Source organism: Sceloporus occidentalis, unplaced genomic scaffold (genome assembly GCF_023333645.1).
Source record: "Sceloporus occidentalis isolate IW3139 unplaced genomic scaffold, rSceOcc1.0.p SCAF_1, whole genome shotgun sequence".
In the NCBI taxonomy this organism is placed as follows: Eukaryota; Metazoa; Chordata; class Lepidosauria; order Squamata; family Phrynosomatidae; genus Sceloporus; species Sceloporus occidentalis.
Genome location: NW_028316981.1, coordinates 6,742,128 through 6,759,708, shown reverse-complemented (window position 1 = coordinate 6,759,708; position 17,581 = coordinate 6,742,128). Strand labels below are relative to the sequence as shown.

General features: G+C 42.9%; 1 protein-coding gene across 1 annotated transcript; it reads left to right on the top strand.

The window, feature by feature from the left end:
• Window positions 1-5,066: 5,066 nt before the first annotated feature.
• On the top strand, window positions 5,067-16,944 carry LOC149320530 (uncharacterized). Its single transcript, XM_089500945.1, has 6 exons — window positions 5,067-5,814; window positions 7,477-7,588; window positions 10,288-10,373; window positions 10,598-10,678; window positions 12,144-12,264; window positions 15,005-16,944. The coding sequence occupies exons 1-6, from the start codon at window positions 5,413-5,415 to the stop codon at window positions 16,270-16,272; spliced, it is 2,070 nt and encodes a 689-aa protein (XP_089357071.1). The 5' UTR covers window positions 5,067-5,412; the 3' UTR covers window positions 16,273-16,944.
• The last annotated feature ends 637 nt before the right edge of the window (window positions 16,945-17,581 follow it).

The following is a 17,581-nucleotide window of genomic DNA, read 5'->3' as shown; positions in this document are numbered from 1 at the left end:
TGCTTATGCAAAATACACAAATCCTGGCCATCGCATCGAATTAAAAATTCTTACTCATTGATCGAGGAGTGCTCATAATTTCTTCTCTTTAAAAAGCTTTCTAATTGTTCGAATAACAAATATTTCTTCTGTTTATCAAATTTTGACGAATATTTTTTACATCACTAAAAGCAAATGTGTTAGGCAAGGGGTCCTAGGAGTCCTCACAGACCACAAATTGACCATGAGCCAATGCTATTTTAGGCTGCATCAATAGAAGTATAGTATTTAGATCTAGGGTCACAGTGCCACTCTATTCTGCTTTGGTCAGGTCTCACCTGGAATAATACAGTGGACCCTTGTTATACGCTGGGGTTTGGTTCCAGGATCCCCCGTGTATAACAAAATCCGTGTATGCTCAAGTCCCATTACATATAATGACATAGCAAAATGGTGTCCCTTATAAAAAATGGAAAATCAAGGTAAATTTATACTTTTTTGGAACATTTTCAAACCGTGTATGCTTAAATCCGTTTATAAAAAATCCGTGTATAAGAAGGGCCGACTGTACTGTGTCCAGTTCTGGGTACCACAAATCAAAAAGAATGTTGGCAAATTGGAGTTTGTTCGAAGGAGGGCCACCGAAATGGAAACCATACCTTATGAGGAAAGACTTAGGGAGCTAGGTATGTTTAGCCTGGAAAAGAGATGGTGAAGAGGTGATATGATAATCCTCTTTAAGTATTTGAAGGGCTGTTACATTGAGAATGGAGCAAGTTTGTTTTCTGCTGCTCCAGAGACCAGAACATGGAACAATGAATGCAAGCTACAGGAAAAGGGGAGGAACTTCCTGACAGTAAGAGCTGTTTGACAGTGGAACAGTGGAAAGTCCTGCCCACAGGCGGGATATGGCAACCCTAGGCGCTGCGATAGAGTAACGCCATGATGCTGCGCACCATGTCAATGGGCATGTGGCATCATGGTGTGATGGGAGATTGAGCATGCGGACGCTATGCCATGACTCCGCCCATAGACTGGCACAAAGTGCCAGTCTGTATCCCTCCTGTGTTGCCCAGAACTGGATGCAGTATTCCAGCTGAAACCTGATCAAAGCAGAATAGAGTGGTACTATCACTTCCCTTAATATAATATTAAAGTTAATACTATAAAAGGTGGAAAGAGCTTCTATCAACAATCCCTATGTCCTGCTAAATATACAGAGAAGAGAAAAATGTTAAATGCTCAGAAGGTGGCAAGTCTTTCATTCCCTCCTCAGGACTCATGTCCCAGCAATGAAATCCAGATTAGTTGATATCAGAGAATTCACTCTGGTCATTCCACAAAAGTGCTCAGATTTGAGAGTAAGTTTTAAGGAACGGCGATTTAAGTTTACTTGTGCAGTGTGGCAGCATCACAATGACAAACAGCCAAGTGCAGTGAACAGCAGAAGAAGGGCTGGCTCCCTTCATCCTGCCCCAGTCCAGCCCAGGCCTTTCTCTTTCCCCCCGCTCTTCTCATCTCTGCCTGATAGGGTTGCCATGTTTAAAACAGGACAGCGCTCTTCTTTTTAAATAGCTGCATAGAAAGCGAGTACAGTTGGCCCACCACATTCGCTGGGGTTAGGAGCACAGGACCCCCACAAAAGTGGGAAAACCACAAATTAAAAAACACTACTTTTTGATTTTTTTTGGGGGGGGGGGGGGCTATGTGGCTGGTGAAACATCAAGGATAAATTCTTCCAGAAGGTAGCCTCATAGCCTGAAAAACCCACAAAAAACTACAGATGCTGGCCATGAAAGCCTTTGACTTCACACTACTTTTTAAACTGAGAGAACACTCCTCTAGGAATCTCCAGGTCTTCCCATGTATTTTTATGGTCAAAATCTGCCTGGAGTTGACCATAGAATCATGCTGGAGGACCTATAAATGCCTAGACAAGTGTTTTCTCCAGGAACTTCTAGGTTCTCCATCACAACTCTATGGTCACTGTCTGGCACAGTCATGCTGGAGGACCTAGAGATTCCTAGAGAGAACATATTAATCAAATCCACAAATAACCAAACCCCCAAAGTCAGAGGTGCAAATGCGGGGGGCCGACCGTACTTCAGCAGTAACTCCTGCTGGTGGCATAAGCAACAACCCTTTTCTACAACCCATTAGAATAACAGAATCTTAAGAATTCTAGAGTTGGAAGAGACCCTGAGGGGACATTCACACTAGGTTTTTGTCCCAAGGAAATGTGGATCGCTGCACCGATGTATATCGGGATTATTGTTCCCATTATGTTTTGTGCTCCCAAATCTCTCCAAGTCATTTTACCCCTGTTGTTATTCACGCATGTGATCATTTTGGGATAAAATGAAGCCGCCTCCATTCCCTCGAATGATACAGAGCGATCCGGGCTGATTCGGTAGCGTATTCACGTTGCCGAAGATACAGATCGATGTGGTTCTTTTAAAAGGACATGGGGAAAAAAACAATGCCAAATATCCTGGGTCAGGTGGGTTTTGGGGCAGCCCTCTCACAAAGTGCACTGGGTGCATTTGGGGCAAGTGTGAACGGCAAGGAAATAACCTGGTTTCACACTGGGTTGTTTGCATAGTGTGAATGCCTCCCTGCAGGGGTCATCTAGTCCAACCCCATGCAGGAAGAAACAGTCAAAGCCCTCCCTGTGACAGACGGATTTGTAGTTTTGCGAGATATTTAGCCTTCTCCATCAGAGCGTTCTGGTGTCACAACAAACTTCAAATCCCAGGGTTTCATAGCATTGAGCCATGGCAGTTACAGTGGTTTGAACTGCATTATTCCTGCAGTGCAATTTAAACCTGAATGGGCCAGGAGCAGAGGCTAATCCCCACTCCAGAGAAATCATAGAATCCTAGAGCTGGAAGAGATGCCCAAAGGTCATTCAGTCCATACAGGAAGACAGAATCCAAGCACTCCCTGTGACAGATGGCCATCCAGCTTCTGTTTAAAAACCTCCAAAGAGGGAGACTCCATCACCTTGGCCACCCTCCTTTCTGGTTTTCCAAAGAGGGAGGGAAAGAGCAATGCGGAAGATGGCCAACACCACCCAAAGGGTTAAGTTGAGGGAGTCTGGCTGGCTAGAGCAGCATCTCTCTTTTGCAAAGGAGGAGGAGTGGCTCTAGATTTCCCCTTTTGCTACAGGATCTGGTGAGTCCTTTTTGCCTTGGGATGGGGGAGGAAAATAAGGTTCCTTCCCTTACCCATTGCAGTGGGTGTTTGATGGAAATTGCCAGTGAAAGGGTCAGAGGGGAACCTTGACATGGAGAGAAGTAGTGCCAACAGCTGTTACCATTGATAAGACTGGGGACACACACATACAAAGACACCTGTCTTTTCATCTCCAGGGAAAGGTAGACCGCTCAGCCCCATCTCCTTTCAGGCAAAGCCCTCCCTCCCCTTCAACAAAAAGAAAGGGGGCTGATGGCCCATTTCTAGGGCTGTATCTACACTGCAGAAATAATCCAGGTTGACACTACTTGAACTTTCCTGGCTTTATACTAAGGGATCCTGCGGCTGGTTTGATGTGGCACCAGAGCTCTCTGACAGAGGGTGCATCTGCACTGTAGCTATAATGTGGTTTGACAGCACTTTAAATGCCTTGGCTCCATGCTATGGAATCCCGGGATGTGTAGTTTGTTGTGGCACCAGAGCTCTCTGTCAGAGGGTACATCTATACGGTAGAAATAATGCCATTTGACACCACTTTAACTGTCTTGGCTCCATTTTGTAGAATCCTGTGATTTATAGTTTTGGGTGAGGGATCAGTACGCTTTGGCAGAAAAGACTAAAGACCACAAATCCCACAAATCCCAAGATTCCATAGTATGGTGCCACTGCACATAAAGTGGTGCCAAACAGCATTATTTCTACGGTGTAGATGCATCCAGAGAAGGCTAAATATCTCACAAAAATACCAGAATTGGATAGCATTGATCCATGGCAGTTAAAGCAGCATCAAACTGCATTCTTTCTGTAGTGCAAATGCAGCCTCGGAAGCTCAAAAGAAGAGCCTTATCAATTTGGAGAAACCGAAACCAGTTTCAGATTGGTTAGTAGGGTTTCCCTGTTGAAAACTGGAGAGGGCTCCTGTGCCTTGGATGGATGTATAAAACAGAATTCACCAGATGTTGCTTATCACTTTGTTACCTTTTGAAAGGATGGTATTCTCCTATATAGAGACCAAGCGTGGGGTAGTGGTTTGAATGTTGGACTATGATTCCAGAGGCCAGGGTTCAAATCTGCACTCACACAAGGACACTACTGGGAGGCCTTGGCCAAGTCACACTCTCTCAGCCTCAGAGGCAAAGTCAACAAGTTTCTAGAATCACGCTGATATTAATAGAATGACAAAGGGCCACAAGGGCCATCTATTCCAACCCTTTACCAGTTCTACATTATCTTGTAGAGTCCCTTTATTGGGAGAAAGGGGGAATATAATAAAAATAATAATTATATTAATATTTGTGAGTTCTGGGGTACATCTACACTGTAGAAACAATATAGTTTGACACTAATTTAAGTGAAATAGTGCAATCCAATGGAATCCTGGAATTTATAGGTTTACAAGCCTTCTCTGCCAGAGTGTACTGGTGCTTACCAAACTACAAATGCCAGGGTTCTGTAGGATGGAGCCATGGCAATTAAAGTGGTGTCAAACTAAATTATTTCTACAGTGTAGATGCTCCCTTAGTGAACTGACAAATGTATCAAACAAAGAAACAAACATGGTGGTCTTTATAGTTTCTCCTTGAGTTTGAACCATGGAATCATAGAATCATAGAATTGGAAGAGACCACTAGGACCATCCAGTCCAACCCCCTGCCATGCATAAACTCTCAGTCAAAGCATCCCCAAGAGATGGCCACCCAGCTTCTGTTTAAAGACCTCCAAGGAAGGAGATTCCACTACACTCCAAGGGAGTTTGTTCCACTGTTGAACAGCCCTTACTGTCAGGAAGGTCCTCCTAATATTGAGCTGGAATCCCTTTTCCTGCAGCTTGCATCTATTGCTCTGCATTCTAGTCTCTAGAGCAGCAGAAAACAAGCTTGTTCCCTCCTCAGTATGACATCCCTTCAAGTATTTAAACAGGGGTATCATATCACCCCTTAACCCTTTCTTCTCCAGGCTAAACATCCCCAGCTCCCTAAGTTGTTCCTTATAGGGCATGGTTTCCAGACCCTTCACCATTTTAGTCACCCTCCTTTGATGTTCATCTGTCTTTCCTACACAGGAAATAATCTGGTTGTTATTGGAAATGGCATTTTGTGTGTGTTTGTGTGTGGAATAACTTTCAAGACCTTCATTGTTTACTGGGAAAAGTGTCCATTGATATACTGGTCTTGTGAAAAAAAACACTGATGGTTGAGGACAATATCGGTGGTACATGTCCCGGTGCCCAGATCAAAGATGGAGGAGCTCAAATTGATGGGGAAAAACTCTGAGACCATCCAGGTTGAGGACTGTGAGGGATTCCAGGAAAGGACTATGCATACAAGCGTGGATGGGGACACCTCCAACTCTGAGGTACAACGTCAACACTTCCGGAATTTCTGCTATGAGGAAGCCAAGGGCCCCCGAGAGATTTGCAGCCTCCTCCATGCTGTTTGCCATCAGTGGCTGAAGCCAGAGAGACATACCAAGGCTGAGATGGTGGACCTAGTGGTCCTGGAACAATTCTTGGCTGTCCTTCCCCCAGAGATGTCACGCTGGGTCAGGGAATGTGGGGCAAAGACCAGTTCCCAGGCAGTGGCTCTGGCCGAAGGTTTCCTCCTGAGCCAGGCAGAGGAGAAGAAGCAGGAAAAGCAGCAGGTGAGTGGCTCTCATCCACGATGTTTCAAAGGCTCTAAAGTAATTCATCTTCAAAAATATTGTGAACAGAAATAATCCAAAGTGGGGATAGTCCACCAAGACTTCCTCCTCCTTCCACTGCTTCCATGGTGGAGCTGTTGAGGGGCCATTGTCTCTCCATGAAATTTGTTCTCACTCCCCACATTTTTATGGGGGTGGTTGTCATTGCCGTAGTTATTTGTGTCCAACTGTTCTCCCAAAATTAGGACTCAAGGTGGCTTAAAAAAAGAACAAAATAGTTGGCTCTCCTTATTGGCAGACTAGCTATCCGTGGATTGGAGCGTCCACAGATGGCCTTGCCCCATTATCATCAATGGTGGCATGTGTACACAGCCATGCTGACATGGCTATTTGTATCCTGCTGTTCTCCCAAAATTGGGACTCAAGGTGGCTTACAGCTTAAAAAATAACAATAGAGTCAGCCCTCCAAATTGGTGGGCTAGCCATCTGTAGATTGGTGCATCCATGGATGGTCCCATACTGTTTTCATTATTGGTAGTGCATGCACATGAACTTTATTATATGGTGCAAGAAATGCGATTCAGAAACAAATTCTTCAGTTAATCTAAATTCAATCAAAACAATGTGCTTTAAAATATCACATTTAAAGAATAGATATTATTTCCGCAAGTGGTTATAACCTCTGAACTGCATTTTGCTACTTAATTTTGTGCTGTAGTCCTCTATTGGTGTAGACTTATACTCCTATATATAAGCTGTCAACTTATCAATATAATTCCCAAATTTTAATTAAAAGATATAAATCATATCAAAGCCTAATACCTTTGGATTGTTAATGTTAGAAAGCATGAAAACATGGTAAATTAAGCTTTCCAATACAGTGGGCCCTCGGCATCCTTGATTCCAGGACTCCCCATAGATACCAAAATCTGTGGATGCCAAAATCCCATTAACTAAATTGGGAGTAAAATTGTGTCCTTTACATATAATAATTTGGGTTTTTTTATTTATATACCGCTATTCCAAAGATCATAGCGGTGAACAGTAAGTAAGCTAATTAAAAAGTAAGCTAATTTGCCCCCAACAGTCTGGGTACTCATTTTAGCTCCCTCCTCGGAAGGATGCAAGCCTGAGTCGAGCTTGGGCCCTTTTGCTGGTCTTGAACTCGCAACCTTGTGGGTTTGAGTGAATGGCTGCAGTACAGGCATTTAACCACTGCGCCACCAGGGCTCCTTATAATGGCAAAACCACACTTTGTTTTTTGGAATGTTTCTTGTTGTTAGCCTTCAAGTCATTCCTGACTTATGATGACCTTAAGGTGAATCTATTACAGTTTTTTCTGAGAGTGTATGACTCCCCCAAGGTCACCCACTAGGTGTCCATTTATATATTTTAAAGTATTTTCAAGGTGTGGATGGCTGAACCTGTGGATAGGGAGGGCCAACTGTACATAAAATAATATCTCATGGTATTAATATAAAAAGTAGGGTTTATTTTCATTAAAACATTTACACACACACACAACTGGTTTAGACCAAACAGCAACAATATGGTTTAAACAAAAAAGTTTTTTTTAAACTCTTTTTCTCCCAGACCATAGACACCCCTGCTTTTTCTAACCTTTTCCCTTCTTTATGATCCTTGCTGCTTTTTCCTGGGCAGGGCTTTCTTGCAGAAGAGACCCCTGAGCTAGAGAAGTATCCTAACTCCAGTGGTCAGTGGCCGCAGTCCAAGTGGATCAGACAGGATGGAGGCAGAGCGTCATCCTCAATAGGTAAGGATCAAGGAGGCACTGGACCCCTTGGCCTACGGTACTCTTTTTGAGAAAGCCTAAGGGGCAAAAAATGTGTGTGTGTGTGTGTGTGTGTGAGAGAGAGAGAGAGAGAGAGAGAGAGAGAGAGAGAGTGCGGTGGGATGGGATGGGATGCAACCATCCAAGGCCTGGGGGGATAATGCACCCCTGCCAACCTTCTACTGTTGTCCATCCCTGAATTAGACATAAGCACAACTTTCAAACCACATTTTATAAGTGATACAAAATCATGGTATGGATCAGGTTATTATCTTGCTGCTTAGCCAGGCCCAGAGTCCATCTGCATGTGCATTGGGAGGCAGGTTGTTATTAATTTTGCTTAATTGCCATGGGAGGGCAAATTACCTATCAGATCTGTAATCATTCAAAGGGATCTTGCAGCATCTATGGAACTAACTGAACAAAAGATGTAGCATAAACTTCATAGACTTGGGAGATTATCACACCAGGGCCAATTCAGCAATAATCATGGTAATGAAAACAAAAAGCAACAGTAGCACTATAGCACTCAATAGTTTCATGCACTATTCAGAAACTTAAAAGCCAAAGAATAGGACTTTTCGCACATACCCATGAATGAATCATTAGTACATTGGCATTGATCATTTTGCACATGTGTCCTTCCCTCCCGTAGTCCCTTTAAACCCAGGTTGCTTCCTGCAGTCCCTTTGAAATTTAAAGATCCCGGGTAGCTTGTTTACTACAATTCCTTTTTGAATGTGCTAAATGTGTTGTAAATGTGCTGCTTCTGAAAAACCAGCTTCACAAAAATTGTCTTTTTCTTTTGCTTTAACAAACCTCCACCTCCATTTACCTCCCCCCCCACACACACACACCTTTATTTCTCCCCCAACCAAATGGAAGGGAATGGAGAGGGGCAGTGACAGAAAATATATAAGAGGAAAGACTTTAACTAAAAGGGACATTGTAACAAACTGTAATGGTGCAACAACAGAGGCATTTAAATGTTAATGATCCCACATTTTTTCCCCAATAGCATGAATGGAACATGTTTAGCTTTAGCACACTGCCAATTGTGTTTCAATTGTGTTATTGAGAAGCCATTCATAGGAATTGCCCCTGAATTGTTTGTTAATTGAGCATTGCTGGTTATTTCTGGGAGAAGTCTTGACTGAGTGCGATGTCATCTGAAAATCTTCTGTGCAATTGCGTGGTTATCCCGGCATTTTGCCTTTTCCTCCCCCCTTTTTCTGCCTTGTGATAATCACTTTGGTCTGCTTCATCAGATGCATGGAGTGAATTACTCCCCTCATTGAGTACCAAAACACACTGCAGAGGTAATCTTTAACTGCCCTGGCTCAATGCTAAGGAATTCTGAGAATTGTAGTTTTGTGAGATATTTAGCCTTCTGTGTCAGAGAGCTCTGGTGCCACAACAAACTATAATTCCAAGGATTCCTTAGCATTGAGCCAAGGCAGTTAAAGCAGGGCCAAACTGGATTATTTCTGAGGTGTGTTTTGGACCTAAATTTTATTTTATCTTGAGCTTCCACGATTATTCTGGATGAGCATTTTGATTAAGACACCCCCCAGCTTTTAATTGTCATCATCTGCTTTAGATCCTTGCTTAGGGATTTCACCTCTTTATATGTTTCTTCTCAAATTTCTTGGTCCTGTGGGCTTTCTAATTCTTCCTCTGAACATCTCTCTTTTTCTTTAAACATTTTCATTGTTATTTTCCAGTAAACTCCTTTGTATAATCCAGAATTTTGGGTTCGCTTGTATTTCTGTCAATATGATAGCAATGCTGAGCTTATCTGTTTTTCTGTTGTGCCAGCGACTACAATGAATCCCTTCTTGGAGATGATGGTCTACTATATCAAACGTCCATCTTACTTCTTAACTGAATATGGTCCCTTTGCCTGTCATGGCGGGAGATTATCCCACCATCAATTCCTGCCAGGATAGACACGGATTGTAACCATAACAGATGGATCTTATTAGACAGTCATGTGGCTGGCAGTAGGCAGTCCATATCTAATCTGGGCTTCTACCACAGTTTTTCAAGAATGTGGAAATCCTGTTCTTGAAAAGCTGCAGGAGAAGCTTGGTTTGGATATGGGCTGCCTACTGCTAGCTACGTGACTGTCTCATAAGATCCATTTGTTACGGTTACAGCCTGTGTCTATCCTGGCAGGAATTGGCTGTGCAATAATCTCCATGATCTATTTTGAATTCCAAATCCATGTCTACACCAATTTTTGTTTTCTGTTTCATTTTAATTTGGGGCGTCTGTGTGCAATGACATGGAATCTGAGTCTTAATTTTTCATGGTTTTGCCCTCAGAATTTCCAGTTTCCTGCAAACTAAAACAAACATTTTCTTTTCCTCTCTTTCTCACCTGGACTAGCACTGGAGCCCCTGGAAATCTTTTAAAATGTCTCCATCTTACATTAGAATGCATACAGTTCTTCTAAATAGGGAGTTTAGAAACAAAGGAGAGGCAGGAAAAGCCAAGAAGGAAGGAGGAAAGGAGGCAAAATCAAGAAGAGAAAATAATTCAGCAAGGATGGAGGAGAAGTGTTTGGAAGTGGATTCGAGAACCACTGAAAAAAGTTTGCTTAAACACAGGACCAAAATAGCTCACTTAACAGAAACCATACCTGGATTTGTTCTTACTGTCTTGTTTTGTCTTCACAGGAGTGGGACCATGGATACAGCCAACATGGAGACGCTCATCTCTTAACTGTGATGGTCTTGGAACAGTTTCTGGGAGACTGGCTAAGGTAGGGGGCAGGATCCCTAGAGGATCAAATAGAGGGCAGGCTGGGTGCTCCTTGCATGTCAGATTCTCTCTTTCTTTTTTCTTTCCTTATTATCAATCATGCCCATCATGAAAATACCTACTGCAAATGCTTTGTTTAAATGTTCAGTCTAGGGACTTTTGCTTATATTTTCACAATGGGAAATGGTAAAGAATTCTTCCTTTTCCTTGTTGTGCCTCTCACAGGCAATGAAATATAGAGACAGAGAAAAACAACCATTTCTTCATTTTGATGCCCTGAGAACATCTTCTGTGGGACAGGATCAGGTAAGGAAAATGGTCACTGAAGAGCCAAAAAGGAGGCACGCTGGGTACTGTCCTACATGTCTTCCTTGGTGTGGGAAACAGGAACCAATTCTCCCCTACCCACAAAGAGTCCGAATACTTCCATTTCCCTCTGCTGCCCCTCTCAAAATGGTAACAGAAAGTGATCTTGTGTCATTTCTTGTCACCATTTTGAGAAAGACTGCAGAGGAAGACTGAGGTACTATATTTGGGGGTAATACTGGCTTCTGAGGTGCTTGTGGGAATGCGGTGGTGGTATTTTTGCATGCTACATGCATTTGGGATGTTTTGCATGAGACAGTGGAGCAAAAATTACCCAAAAGTCATATTGAAAAGAGGTTTGTTTGTTTTCTTAATTTATGGATTGGGGGATGGTTTTTTGCAACTGGTGGGATGTTTGGGGGGCCACAAAAGTGGAGTCCAATGGCCGCATGTAGTCTATGGGATACACTTTGCCCAGCCTGGCCTAAAAGAATCACTGACCTGGGACAGACCGCCCGAAAAGGGTAGCCTGCCGGCGGCCTAATTTCCTCCGAAGAGAAACCTCAACCACCAAACTGTGCGGCTTCCCTACGGAGGAAAAAGAACACAGAAAAATTTGGGGGTTTTGGAGCCACAGAGGCGGCGTAACAAGGGTGCCACTGGCGCACTCCTTACGTAAGCGCTGCATGGCAACGTGTAGATGCCACGCAGTGCTTACGTAACAATGGCAGCACCCGTGTACACAGGGCACCACCATTGTTATGCCGCCTGTATGTAGTAGGGTTAGGGACCATGTGGTTGCCACACAATCCCTAACCCTAAAATCGGCACCGGTTGGCTTGTTGGCGATATGTATCACGCCTCTCTTTTCCTTTAATTGTGGGGTTGTAAGCATGGACCAAAAGATGCATGTTTCCCCAGCCTGGTAGCGTCCAATGGTGACAACATCCCTGGGTTGGGATTGGCCAGACTGGATGCTGATCCTGTGGTTTGGGTCTGACTCTGGCCCAAAAGGCCCTTAGCACAATCTTTTCAAACCAGCTGTTTGTTGCAGAATTTTTTTAGAAACTCAGCTGCAACAGCCAGCATACCGCATGGCCACATGCCCCCTGACCTGCTGCTGCCACCATATCTCCATGAAAGGCCCCAGTTGTGGCCTGTGACATTAGAAGGGGGTGCCTGGCCAGGTGGGTGAAGCCAAGTGCCCTGTTCTACCTTCATTGGTCATGGCAGACCACATAAACACCCACCTGTTGCTGTGCCAGCCCAGGGACAGGGACAGGAATGGACTAGGACTGCAGGAAGGATACCATGGGGTTGGCCTTGCTATCCTGCCCATGCATATAGATACTGTGTAATATTGTGAATACTCTATTTAAAGCTTGAGCTCCAGTTGGACAACCCAAAGCTATTTGCTTTTCTAGATTAGCATTTTCTCCTCTTAGATAATATTTTATTTCTTCAGGTGGCCTTTGAGGAGGTGACTGTGTATTTCACAGAGGAGGAGTGGGCTCTGCTGAACCCAGACCAAAGGGCCCTTCATTGGGAGGTGATGGAGGAGAACTTCTGGACTGTGGCCTCTTTGAGTAAGGAACCCACTTTCTTGTGGCTGGGATCAAATCTGTTTAAATACTATGTGTTCTTTTAAAAGTAGCATTTCCTGGAAATCATAGACTCATGGAAGAGACCACAAGGGCCATCCAGTCCAATCCCCTGCCATGCAGGAACTCAAAACACTCCCGACAAATGGCCATCCAGCCTCTGCTTAAATATCTCCAAAGAATGAGATTCTACCACTTTCCCAGGGAGTGTCAAACAGCTGTTACTGTCAGGAAGTTTCTCCTAATGTTTAGGTAGAATCACTTTTCCTGTAGCTTGCATCCATTGTTCCGTGTTCTAGTCATCAAGCTTGCTTTATCCTTAATGTGACACCTTTTCAAATACTTAAACAGGGGTATCATATCACCTCTTAACCGTCTCTTCTCCAAGCTAAACATCCTCAGCTGCCTCTTGTAGGGCATGGTTTCCAGACCCTAATCCTTTATTTTTAGGTGTTTTTTAAAAATTATTTCTATGCCACCTTTCTTCCAGAGTGGGACCCAAGGCAGCTCACAGGTGTAAATCAATTAAAATTCACCAGTATACCTTAAAAGCAATTAAAATAGTCAGAGCTAAAGCAATATAAAAATATTTTTAAAATAAATGAAAAACACACACCAGTAAAAAGCCTCCTTGATGCAGTTACATGTTGAAAGCCGGCTTAAACAAGAAGGTTTTTGCCTGTCAGTGAAAGGAAAACAGGGAGGGGGCTGAGTCTTCTTTATTTCAGGAATGTGCAAGCTGTGGTCCTCCAAATGTTGTGAAGAGTAAAACTCCCTTCATCGTTCACCTTTGGCTATGTCACTTATCACTGATGGGACTTGTAGTCCCACAATCTCTGGAGAGCCCCAGGTAGGCAACCCAAATATTATACAGTGGGCCCTCAGTATCCACTAGAGTTTGGTTCAAGGACCCTCCAAGAATACCAAAATCTGTGGATGCTCAAGTCTTATTGTATACAATGGCATAGTAAAATAGTGTCCCTTACATAAAATGGCAAAATCAAGGTTTGCTTTTGGGAATTTCTATTTTTTTAAATATTTTCAAGCCGTGGATTTTTGAATGCATGGATAAAGAATCCATCAATAAGGGGGAATGACTGTAATTCTACTCATTATCAGTACAGTATTATTTTCATTGATGTCTCAAGCTCAGAAATACACACAATCATGGCAAAAGTACAACAGCTGACCTGACATAAGCAATAAAACAGGCAGTCCCCCCCTCCCCCTCACAGGCTTAAAATCTAAATTCAAAGACTACAAAGAAGAAGAAAAACTCAGGAGGCACTGTGATGAAGACGGGAACTAGTTTTTAAGGATACAAAATTCTTACCGAAGCTATATTTTGTAGCAGGGTTGGGCAACTGTTGTGAATCTAGAGGGGGCTGCATTAGCCCCACAACAGATCTCGGAGGGCCATACAGCCCCAGTGCCCCTGCTGCCAAAATAAATAAATAAACAAAAACCAGAAATTCATTTTGGCCCCCAAATGTTCCCACACATCCTATGGGGACATGGGAGGCATTTTCATCATGGTTTTTGCTCCTTGTAAGACCTTTTTAGTGCCAGGAAAGGCCTTTTTAAACAACAAAAAGTAACTCCCTGCCTACTTTCTGTGTACAGAGCATGTTGAGACAAAAAAACTGATGAAGAATTATCCCTGAGAGGCATAAAAATGGCCTATGAGTCCAGTAGGTCATATTTTGCCAGCGTCTGTTTAATATAATAAATTGAAGGCAAGGAATAAGTGCAGCTGTTCTCTCAGGAAAGCCAACAAGGAAACTATGGAAACCCCTGTGTGTTTGCCTCCTCAGTTTGGTTGTTCTTCTTATGCCTTCAAGTTGATGCTGACATGTGCCAACCCAATCACAGGATTTTATACATGGGGGAAATTGGTAGTTTAAACAATGATTATCCCATGAAAATTGCGCAATCAAGGTTAAAACACAATTAACATTTTCACACACAGACGTGATAAGAGAGCTATTATGCTGGGAATAATCAGGCAATAACATGAACAAATCATTCATTGGGATAATGGCATTTGAATTGTTTTTCATCGCAACGTTGTGTGAAAACTTTTATTGCTATTGCACAATTTTCACGGGATATTCCTGATATAATGACATTTTAATCGCGACATCGTGTGAAAATCTTAATTGCGAATGCACAATTTTCATGGGATGATCACAATTTGAAATTGTCCCCATGTGATAAAGCCCACAGGGTTTGAAGTTGAAGGCTTTCATGGCTGGCATCCATAGTTTTTTGTGGGTTTTTCAGGCTATGTGGCTATGTTCTAGAAGAGTTTATTCCTGACGGTTTGCCAGCATCTGTGGCTGGCATCTTTCACCGAAGATACCAGCCACAGATGCTGGCAAACCGTCAGGAATAAACTTTTCTAGATCATGGCCACATAGCCCCCCAAAAAACACAGAAAACTATCCACAGGGTTTTCTTGGTAAGTTTTATTTGAAGGAAGTTTGCCATTGCTTTCCTCAGAGGCTGAGAGAAAGCGACACTCAGTGTGTTTTTGTTTCCATGGCTGAGCAGATATTAGAACCCTAGTTTCACAAGCGTTCTGTTCCAACATTCAAACCACTACATCACAATGGCTCTCTTTAAATTGGCTTAGAAACAACAGTTTTCACCAGCCACATTAACTCTTTGACCTTTGTCCCTTTCTCTGTCTTGTTCTCTATATGATTGCTTCTTTCCTTTCTAGGTGGTGAAGGGCAAGAGAGTGAGTTTGAAGGAGAGCCCCGCATGACAGAAAAAGGAAAACAAAGGAGGAAATGCCTTTGTCTTGCGTGTGGAAGAAGCTTTAGTTGTAAATCAAGCCTCAGCCTTCATAGGAGAACCCACAGAGGGGAGAAATCTTTCAAATGTGGTGAGTGTGGAAAGACTTTTAGTTTTTGGAAATGCCTGATCTCCCATCAAAAAGTCCACACAGGAGAGAAACAGTTCAAGTGCTCAGAGTGTGAACTGAGCTTCAGTTGGCTATCGCATCTTATGTTACACCAGCGAATGCATACTGGGGAGAAACCATTTACATGCTTGGAATGTGGAAAGAGCTTCAGTGTGAGCTCAACCCTGGTGTCACACCAACGAATCCACACAGAGGAGAAGCCGTTTAAGTGTTTGGAGTGTGGAAAGAGCTTCAGCTGGAACACACATCTTGCTCGCCATCTGGCAATTCACACAGGGGAGAAACCGTATAAATGCATGGACTGTGGGAAAAGTTTCAGTCGGAGGTCCCATCTTGTGTCACACCGGTTCATTCATGGAGGGGAGAAGCCATTTCCATGCTTGGAGTGTGGGAAGAGCTTCAGTGTGAGCACAAACCTCGTGTCACACCAACGAATTCACACAGGGGAGAAACCCTTTAAATGCTTGGAGTGTGGAACTAGTTTCAGTCAGAAGTCACATCTTGCTAACCACCAAGCCACTCACACTGGGGAGAAACCTTTTAAATGCCTGGAGTGTGGAAAGAGCTTCAGTCGGAAGATAAGCCTCAATCGCCATCAAGCCATTCACACAGGGGAGAAACCCTTTAAATGCCTCGAGTGTGGAAAGAGCTTTATTCGGAAGATAAGGCTCACATCTCATCAAGCCACTCACACAGGAGAAAAGCCATTCAAATGCTTGGAGTGTGGAAAGAGCTTCAGTCAGAAGTCACACCTCACTCGTCATCAAGTAACCCATGCTGAGGAGAAACCCTTTAAATGCTCAGAGTGTGGGAAAAGTTTTAATCGGAAAATCAGCCTCACGTGTCATCAAGCGACTCACACAGGAGAGAAACCCTTTAAATGCTCAAATTGTGGGAAAAGTTTCAGCCGGAAGACGCACCTCACTCGTCATCAAGCCACTCACACAGAAGAGAAACCATTGAAATCTTTGGTGTGGGAAGGCGATTCAGTCATAGGTGAACCCATGTGTCATAATAAAGAATTTTTGGCAGACAGAAATCCAGTAGATGTCTGGAATGCATAAAAGCACTCTGTCCTCATCTCTTATGATGCACACAAAGATTCTCATGGGAGAGAATCTGAACCTGCTGTAAGAGCACAGAAATAGCTGAAACAGTAAGATCCATTTCATTTGCATTAAGCAAATCACACAAGAAGAAACATTCAGAATTCTTGGACATGTAGAAGAACCATTCAAAGCATCAGAGAAAAGCCATTTACATTGAATTTGGAATGAATTTCAGGAGAAATTAAAGTGTCATCTGTTACTGAAGAACCTATTGGAGAGAAAAATATTTAAGGAATCAGCTACATTAAGAGATACTATCTTTTTTTACCATTTGAAAATTACTAAAGAAGGAAAACAAATCTCTAAGTGTAATACCTGGAAAAAACTTCTTTAGAACAGGTCACCATGGTAGAGTTTCCCTCACAGGAGAACCGATATCATTGATAATAGATACAGCTAATGAATTTGGAATTTATTGTTGGCATCCCCATGAAAAAATTTCTAATTCACTTCTATCAAAGCTATGTAAAAGGTCCCCCCCCCCCCAAAAAAAAAAAAAGTGAATTCAATTACATAATACAGTGGGCCCTTGGTATCTTCTGGGGTTTGATTCCAGGATCCTTGTGGATACCAGTATCTGTGGATGTTCAAGTTCCATTAAATACAGTGATATAGTAAAATGGTGTTCCTTATATAAAATGGCAAAATCAAGGTTTGCTTTTGGGAATTTATATTTTTGGAATGTTTTCAAGCTGTGGATGACTGTTGATGGCTTGAATGTTTTCAAGCTGACTCTGTGGGTAAAGAATCCGAGATACAGAGGGCTGACTTTGCAGAATTGTGAATTTAGAGAGGAAAAAAGAACTGTATTAAAAGGGAGACACACAAAGACATGCACAAGTGTCTGCTGAATTCTGGGTAACGGATATGAAATCTAATTGGAAATGCCATTTGAATATGGCATCTAAAACAAAATCTTTTATATCAGGAGTTTATCTAGCACTGTAAACATGTAAATATCCTCCTTTCTTTTAACAATTATTAATTTTATTATAAAAAATGATGCAAAGTTGGGGTGGAAATTAAAGTACTTTAATTATATTAAAGTAGGGGATGATCCCCTAGAATTTCAACTGCAACCAACATGGCCTTGGAGGCAGTAGTGTCACCCAACTTGGTGACATCCAATGCGGGAGGGGGGGGGGCTTCTGGAGGGCGGGATTTCTGGCACATGCCTCCCCCACAGCAGCATGCACACACAAGAGCATGTGTGCACAAAAGTGAATTGCATACACACCTCCGCGGCAGCCTGGACAGGGCACCC

What these genes read in the sequence shown, in the direction of transcription:
- LOC149320530 (XM_089500945.1), top strand. Translation starts at nt 5,413, where the DNA reads ATGGAGGAGCTCAAATTGATGGGGAAAAACTCTGAGACCATCCAGGTT. An exon ending in CAGAGCGTCATCCTCAATAG is followed by an intron (nt 7,589 to 10,287) that starts GTAAGGATCAAG and finishes TTGTCTTCACAG; the next exon opens with GAGTGGGACCATGGATACAG. An exon ending in CTGGACTGTGGCCTCTTTGA is followed by an intron (nt 12,265 to 15,004) that starts GTAAGGAACCCA and finishes TTTCCTTTCTAG; the next exon opens with GTGGTGAAGGGCAAGAGAGT.